The 9,193-nt window shown below is 42.6% G+C and overlaps 1 protein-coding gene across 1 annotated transcript; it reads right to left on the bottom strand.

Moving 5' to 3' along the window:
* Nucleotides 1-2,351: 2,351 nt before the first annotated feature.
* Nucleotides 2,352-8,075, bottom strand: col10a1a (collagen, type X, alpha 1a). The gene is given in 3 exon segments (XM_046366403.1): nucleotides 2,352-4,806; nucleotides 7,942-7,978; nucleotides 7,980-8,075. Coding segments are annotated over 3 exon segments (1,980 nt in total). The 3' UTR covers nucleotides 2,352-2,959.
* Between the last annotated feature and the right edge of the window lie 1,118 nt (nucleotides 8,076-9,193).

Here is a 9,193-nt window from a genome sequence, read left to right as displayed (position 1 = left end):
ATAAACAAGTGCATGCTCTAAAATCAATCCGTTTTAGAACTATTTATTAACAGAGAAACATACACATTATCCATCTAACCATCTTTCTTTCATAATAGAAATTTTTGTATTACAACTAAAAAGGTTCAATCCCTCCAACCCCTCCCCACAGCCCATCCCTGTTTCTCATTTAAACCCTCCAGTGTTATGGTTTTTAAAACTCTGATCCAATTGCGTTCTGCTGTCTCCCGGTCCACCCAGGCCCCGACTGTGATTAACCAGTAATGTCTGTAATTATGCTTGTTTGATGTTGTACAGATGTTGTTTAAACCGGGTTTCTATTGTATGTTTTGCTTGACCGATATAGGGTTTATGGAAAATTGTACAGGTGATAATATAGATAACATTGGAGGTGCTGAGGGAGAGGCTATCTGTGATCGGGGCAGAGGTGTCACTGTTGGGATTGGAGATTCATTTTCTCTTTCTGTAGTGGGTGGTATGGGGTTTGTGGGGGTTGTGGTGGTATGTTACTGAACTTTGTAAGTCTTTGAGATTTTTAGTCTTCCTGAATGCTGAAATGATTCTGTAAGGTTGAAGAGGTGGGTAAACCTGTTGTACTATGGAGAAGTTGTGTTTTATTGCTTGATGTAGGGGTCTGACTCTATGTGCACATGTTGATACCAAGGGGATGAGTATTTTCTGTTGATGGGATGATGAGGAGGAAGGGTTAAGGTTGGGAGCGGGATGCGAACCTGGGTTAGGATTAGGGTCGGGGGTGGGTGTGGAATGCGAACTCGAGTTAGGGTTAGGGTTAGGGGTGGGAGTGGGATGCGAAACCAGGTTAGGGTAAGGGTTAAGGTTAGGGGTGGGATGCGAACACAGGTAAGGGTTAAGATTAGGTTTAGGGGTGGGATGCGAACTCGGGTTAGTGTTAGGTTCTTTGCTAGTTGTGGAGTCGGTTGATCCATCCCTGCCATGTGGAAACCGGAGGAGGGAATAGAGAGGGTGACTCCACGGCATTGACGCATGAGCCCGTGGGCTCCGGGTACACCCAGCCAGAGTTGTAGACCCCTTGGTTGCCCACCTGTAATTTTTTTATATTTTATTTTATTTTACATTTATTTAACTAGGCAAGTCAGTTAAGAACACATTCTTATTTTCAATGACGGCCTAGGAACAGTGGGTTAACTTGCCTGTTCAGGGGCAGAACGACAGATTTGTACCTTGTCGGGGGTTTGAACTAGTCCAACGCTCTAACCACTAGGCTACCCTGCCGCCCCGGCAGTGCGATGGCTGGGCGTTAGGGTCAGTCTGTCAGTAGGGTTAGGGTTGGGGTGAGGCTACACACACAGTATGCTTAAAAATATCTTCCAAACGTTTGTTCTTACAAAATCGAAAAATGCGTAAAAAGGAATTTAGTCCTTTGTGTACACCCCATCATGAGCATAATGTGCAGTCTAAAGTCTCAAATAGTGAAATCTGATAATGTGATGAACACCAATTGTTTAACGATTAACTAAATGTAGTTCCTTCCATAATCGAACTTGAGCTGTAAACCATGTGGTGCACTGCACAGAAAACGTTAAGCCTTGATCTTGGACTTCCCTTAATATCACAATGTGTCATATGCAGGCACAACCCTTGCTACATCCAATTTCCCAGAACCAAATACTTCATTTAAATTGGTTGAATTTACCAAAGACACATCAGCCATTGGCTTGTCAATACAGTTATGAACTAAACTCAACAAAAGCTAGTGTGTTTTGAATTATAATGACCTAAGCGAAGCTGGGCGGGCTATTTTTTTCCGCTTTGCGGCCTCGCTCAGTTAGAAATTGTCAGCTTAGCCTGGCTGACATGCAACCCACATGACTAAACACAGCGAGCTGTGACTCACTGGTCTGCTATATCAGACTTGTAAAAAGAGAAGTTAGCAAAAGATTTGAGTGACTTTGACCGAATTTTTGATTGGTTCTCCTATGCATCTAATTTTCACGTCCAATGCCCCCCCCCCCAAGCTACGCCACCAAAAGCCAAGCTAAAGTTGTGCTCTGAAAATGGAGCTTTCTGAAAAAGAGAGAGATGACACTGCCACATAAGTTATAGCATGTTAGCAGATCCCATAGACTTCCAGTCACTGCGCTGACGCTAGTTAGCAATCGTGCTAACACTAGTTAGCAACTTCCTTCAAAATACACGCAGAGACGCAAAAAGGGTATCCATCTGATGCTGTGTAAAATAATCTTGCACTATCCCTTTATGTAAACTAGCTAACTGCCTGGCTTTCCTTAAATGTTATGACATCTACGTAGACAAGTGTTATGTGTGCATTTTAATGGCCTTTGCATTGTTTGAAAGTCCCAATCACACCATTTGTTTTAAAGACATTTATTTTGGTCATTTTGCTTTACATGACATTAATATTTGGAAATATAACAATGTTGTTGGTAAACAATTTACATTTGTATGTCAGTATTTTGTGATGTGTTATATTTGGTTTTATTTCTTATGCTCAATTTGACCATTGCCATTTCACAATATTCAAGTCCCATACAAGGAAGTCAGGTACAACATGGTGCACAGAAAGTAATGAATGTATCTGATTGGTCACCAAAAAAAGGTTGTACAAAAACACAGACATACACAAAAACAAGAATCACTTGCTGTAATCAGTAAAAAAAAAGAAAAAAACTGAAATAAGAACATTTCAGGACACAACATAGCCATAACACCTCAATTTCACATGTTGCCTCCACTCACAAAATAAAACTCTGAATCATTGGTAACTTTGTTGATTGCCTCCCCATCCCTGATAATGTGTTAGATTTCCTTCCTCTTAGCACCCACTTCTTGTATTTTCAATTTGAGATACTTCTATTCCTCAAAAAGGGAGAACTGCCTGGTCGGTAAAGACAGGGAGATAACTTGTTTGATAAATAGCTTGCGGATTTTGTTGTGTGGTTATTGGGTGACACCGATATCACGTTGAAGCGATAAGGAACCCAGAGAAAGAGCAATGGACGTTCTCAGCGGCAAAGACGCCATTGGCCTCATCATCAGGAATCTGAAGGTAGACTGTGTCATTCACATCAAGCATAAGGACAGTGCTACCGGACATCTGGTCCAGGAAGCCCTTGTTGTACTCATCATAGCTGAACATGACCGGCTTGACGTTCTTGTACAGAGCCACCAGAGCATGAGCCCCATTCACGTGAATGGTGTATGAGAAGTAGTATACTCCAGGGACCTGGCAAGTGAACTTCCCAGTGGTAGTGTCATAGTGATTCTCTGCATTGTACACCTCATTGTCAAACTTAATGGGTTCCCCAGATGGAGGATAAGGACTAGCCAGGGAAACAGAGAAAGCAGAAATTGGGACCTTGACAAGAGTAGGCACCATTACCTCACTCATGCCTATGCTCTTCTCAAAAATGACCTCGCCAGGAGGACCAGGTGGGCCGGGAGGTCCAGCAGGGCCTTGGCCACCATCCTGACCATCACTACCAGGGAGCCCAGGGGGACCCTGAGGGCCGGGGGTGGCCTTAACGGCAAGTCCAGCTGGGCCAGGTGAGCCAGGGAAACCTGGGTGTCCTTTAAGGCCAGGTGTACCTGCGGGACCAGCAGGCCCAGCCGGGCCTCTGGTACCTGGGGCACCAGCAGCTCCAGCCTCACCTGCCTCACCATTGCGCCCTGGGAAACCTTTGGGCCCGGCAGGTCCTGGGAGACCTGAAGCACCAGTTGAACCTGTGTGGCCAGTGTCACCTTTGTTACCTGGAGCTCCAGTGGCTCCAGTGGCACCAGTTGGCCCTGTTGCCCCAGTATAACCTTGCTTGCCCTGGAAACCTTGTGCTCCCTGATCTCCCTTATATCCCTTTGGTCCCTGGGGTCCCATTGTACCTGTGTCACCTTTGGGACCCATTGCCCCATTATCTCCCTGGAAGCCTCTTGCACCCTGAGGACCAGTGGGACCCATGGGCCCAGTAGCACCAGTAGCTCCAGTGAATCCATGTGCTCCTGGCTCACCCTTCTGACCTGTTGTACCTGAGCTTCCTACAACTCCCCTTTCACCTTTCTGTCCATTTGCTCCTGGCTTTCCATATCCAGGGATACCAGGAGCACCAGTTGATCCAGTTGCTCCCTGATGACCTTTAGGACCAGATGAACCAGGCATACCTGGAGCGCCATTATCACCTGGTTTTCCTGGCTGACCTACACCAGGAGCTCCAGTGTGGCCCTTAGCACCTGGCAATCCAATGGGACCAGCGCCCCCATCCCTACCTGGGCTACCTGATTTTCCTGCCTCACCTGGGAATCCTGGCTTGCCTGTCTTTCCAACACCGACTGCTCCAGGCTGCCCAGCTGGTCCCATAGGTCCCACAGCCCCTGTCTCACCTTGTGCCCCTGGGATACCCACTCCTCTGTCCCCTTTAGCTCCTGACAAACCAGGCACACCTGGATGTCCCTTAAGACCTGTTTCCCCCCTTGGTCCCATTGCTCCGGGCAGACCGTGAGGTCCAGGTATGCCGGTGGAAGAGATTCCAGCAGGTCCGGGGCTTCCAGCAGGTCCAGGCATGCCCCTGGGACCCTGAAGTCCAGCTGCCCCCATCTTTCCTTTCTCGCCAGCTGCACCAGGAACACCAGGCTTACCAGGACCACCCGGGGAGCCAGGTTTGCCAGGTGCGGAGTAGCCAGCAGGTCCGGGTGGTCCGGCAGGGCCCTCTGGTCCGGGCTGTCCCACAGCTCTTTCCCCTGCGGGGCCAGGTGGGCCAGGGGGGCCCTCTGGGCCGGGCTCACCTGGGGTACCGGGCTCTCCTGCCACTGACACCACTGTGGAGAAATACAAGTCACCTTATTAATACAACTGATGCCAAGTGATCCTCTTGTAGTAAATGTGTTATTGGAAATTGTCTCTACCTAATTATAGAATTATAATTAAGTCAGCTACTATTGTCGATCATTCTCCATTTATTATTCTTTTAATTTAAGACTAGGAGCTGAGATTGGTGTGCCACTCCTGAAGTGTGCATTTGTCCACTCCTCCATACATATTTTAAAGCATTGGAAAGGTGTAAGCATATTCATATATTTTTCCTTTTGAATCCATTAAGTATATATAAGTGCACATACTTGTTCAGAAGTGTATAGAATTGGGAGGCAGAAATGTAGTGCACATTAAAAGCACAATTCTTTGACTTCCATTACCCTATGTGGGCACCTCAAGGTACTATGAGCACATTTAGGTGCCAGGATGTAATAAAAAAAAGAATACTAAGATAATACTAATAATAACACTAATTTACAAACAAGTGGGGCACCTTATCCTATTTGTTGTGTTTTATTGGATACGGTGTAGATATAGAGGTGTAGAGATGAAAGAAAGGAGGAGAGAGGGTGCTAGAGCACTGAGCTCACAGCTGCACAGTACATATGATCAAAGGCAGCCGATTAGACCGCTAGACCACCCCAGGCAACAAATTGAGGCACTTTTGGTCTTTGTACAGCAGGGGCATAGCCAGAAATACATTGGTGGATTGTGGATGGAGTATTGTTTTCATAATAACGTATTCTTGTTTTGTATTTGCTCAATCTAATTGGGTGGGCCTGGCATGGCATGGACAGGCCCTCCTATTTGTTTGAGTGATGGAGGATGGACATTTTAATTTATGGACATGAAAAATGAACAGGATTAGAACTTATTAAAATAAGTAAAGTATTGTGTTACACTCAGCAATTGTCAGAGGAACGATCATATTTTTTTTCTCTGTTCTGCTTCCATATTCAAATTTCATGTACATTTGGTGGAAACCTTATTTGTTTATACTAGGATTCCCAGAATGGAATTCACCGCATTTACCAAAATGGTGTACTACATCTTTGTTTTGGGTAGGCAGGATAGTTAGCTAGCTAGACAGAAGTAAGTAGTGTTTCCCAATTTAACCTCACTCTGGTTTGACATTTGGTTAACACCCCCTTTTGCTGGAAACATGGGAACCTGAGTCCTGGGGCTGTATGTATCAAGTGTCTCAAATTAGGAGTTTTGATTTATGATCCATATAATCTGATTCATTGTGATCTGATCCAAAACTGATCCTGAATCAGCACACCTACCCGGAGATGCTTGTTATATATGGCCCCCAATCAACTGCAAAATGTCGGGGTACTCTCTCCCTCAAGGTCATCCCAACGATTTTGGCACATTTATTCAAAATGTTTATCAATGAAATTGCCCTTTTGTCCATGTATGTTAAACCTGCATGGGGAGGAAATCGCCTAATAAGGCAAACTAGAATATTAAATCCATTTTTTTTTAGGAATTGCCACTTTGAAAGCATTGGGTATGATAGCATGAACAGTGCAAGTCAAACCTGCATAGACATTTAAACCTGTTGAATTATTAGCTCGAAATAATTTTCTCAAGAGTTCAATCTGTTCTTATTTCACCATAAAAAAGAGAAACTGTAGTATGGTGAGAAAACAAGCAGTTGTAAAGCAGAATGATGAATTGTAAGAGTCTTTTTCAAATGAATTGTTTATGTGGTCACATGACCCAGTGTGTAATCGACATGTCCTTGGTCAAATGTAGAAGCCTAGTTTAGATGAATCAAAACATATGTCTCTACTTTTTGAAAGGCACACCTATACATGTCTGGGTGATTGAACTGTAGTTGACGGTGTAAAAGTCGTATAATATTGACAAGAGGCACGTACTATTTTACACACTACTTTATATGATATGAAAATACAGTTGAAGACAAGTGAATGTCCATTTGCTATGGCAAGAAACCAATGATGTTGAGCTGTCTATAAATTATTTAATCGTTATCTTCTAGATCTTCTATTGTCATGAATAGCTGACTTTGTCCTACCCAACTGATGGTAACAGTACTGATACTGGATTTTAAAAAGTCATATATATATATATATATATATATATATATATATATATATATATATATATATATATATATATATATATATAGTTAATTAAAACAAACATAAGAAGAATCATACAATATGTGTCTTTATCCTTAGTAATGCATTAGCTAACTATATCTATGACTTTAAAAAAATCCAGTATCGGTACTGTTATCATCAGTTAGGTAGGGCAAAGTCAGCTATTCATTACAATGGAAGATCTAGAAGATAACAATTAAATAATGTATAGACAGCTCAACTTATTGCCATTTTATAAATGACTGAAATGAGCCATCATCTGTACTGAAGTGTCCATTTTTTTAAGGTTAAATATTTTTAAAAAGACTAAAATATCAGCACATATATATTCCCCACTAAGTTCTATACAACTGAACCACTGATCTAACTGGGGATCCTAATATCAATCAACTGCTGAATCACTGCTCTAACTGGTCATCCTAAAATCACTTCTTAAGACCTAATGAAGGCACCAAGAGATTGACTGAGAAAATTTGATTTAAACTAATTTGAAGTGAAGATATCGTGAAGATATTAAAACGCTCAGTTGGAGAATTGTAACAAAATGACTTGAAGAAATAGGGCTCCTTAGCCTGAGTGAGAGCATAACAACTGCATACACAGTATACTCACTTCAGACAGTATGCAAGATAATGTGATTCAAGTGTTACTATCGCTGTGTTCCTATCGCTGTGTTACTATCGCTGTGTGTTGATGTGTCAATTGATCCCGTAAGGGATGGGTTGTCTACTGCCAATATGACACAAAAGTAAAATGTAATGTATTAATTCAACTGTATGTCTGAGTGTCCCTGTGCAAGAAATGAAAGTGGACATCCTCAGATGGAAATCACATGTTAAGTGGAAAAATGTGCACATATATATGCATATTTGTGGTAAAGTGTGAAGATGTTAGATGTATCATTGATTATAGTTGAACTCTTACATTGTCCATTGAAACTATCACAGGATTTTCAAAGACATCACCTGTATCATATTAGGCAATGTAGACTAGGATGTTGGTTCTTACCGTGGCTCTTCACAGAGTAGGGCTGGTACTGGGGGGGAGGCCTTCATGACCTTCTTCACTATATATGAACCACTACCATGGACAGCTGTCAAGCCCACCAGGAGGAGGAGGATGCTCAGTACTCTTACTTCCATTTTCTGAAACAGGAAAATATTCAGTACTGCTTAGCTTTAATTTTGAAGTTGCTGCAATGACTCAAGCAAGGACATTTTTTGTAACACTCTTCTCTCTGCACACATATACTGAACTCTGAACTGCACACATAACTGAATTACACCCCCCCCCCCCCCGAATAAGCACAACAAATGATATAGATAGCAAGGAAATTCATTTGAATACTGAGTTTCAGCCTGTTCTCCTTGAACTCTGGCTATCCTGCTTGGTTTTTATAAGGCACCAACATCTCTTCCACCTGCCCAGTCCTAGCTCATCCCAGTGGGAGTAGGAGTCAGGCCTCGGAAGGGCCCTATTGTTCACTGCGCCAAGAGATTAAGAGGATAGAGAGGAAGAGCACACATACCAGCATGCAGTTGAGTGAGTTGGAGTTCCAAAAAGGGGTAAGAAATCTTCAGCACCACTGTCCTCCTACTGCTGCTGTTTATCCTTAGGTTAGGAGCACGTTGGAGAATCTGCTGCCTCCCAGTACAATGATGTGAGTATTTATACCATATCTGCCCCTTGCATCATAAAAAATAGCCCCAACCACACAAGTACCTCCCTTCTCAGAGCTATGCTGTAATTAGCAAACAGATCTGCCCAATGCAGGCATGTCACATACTGTAAGGATGCCTATTTGCTTTGAATAGTTAGACACATGATTAGGACTTATTTTAGTCTAGCAAAATAATCACGTTTTAGACACCAAAATGTAAAATAGTTTACCGTTTGGTTTGGAGATTTATTTTAATTATTGCTCTTGTTCATATGGGTTTTTCCTGTAAGGTTTTTCCTCTACCTTATGTGTGGTGAACAGATCTGGTAAATGTTCTTTGAGATTTTGTCAGTTTTCTGTCAATATTACCATAAGAGTAAACAGCAAAATCTGTGTTAAAAGTGTTAAACTAACTCGCTGTAGTGCTCATTTTAACACTTTTGCCGTGTGTATATGCATCCACTCTCAGCAGAGTGAATTTCGTACTTTCAACATGGTTCAAATGTCAACTTTCAACATGGTTCAATTTTTCAGTAACCCTTTACAGAGTAGATAATTTACACTGGCTGTGTGAAATTCACAATACACTGGAGTGAACTA

Source organism: Oncorhynchus gorbuscha, linkage group LG10, assembly GCF_021184085.1.
Source record: "Oncorhynchus gorbuscha isolate QuinsamMale2020 ecotype Even-year linkage group LG10, OgorEven_v1.0, whole genome shotgun sequence".
Lineage (NCBI taxonomy): Eukaryota > Metazoa > Chordata > Actinopteri > Salmoniformes > Salmonidae > Oncorhynchus > Oncorhynchus gorbuscha.
This window is presented reverse-complemented; position numbering and strand designations above follow the sequence as displayed.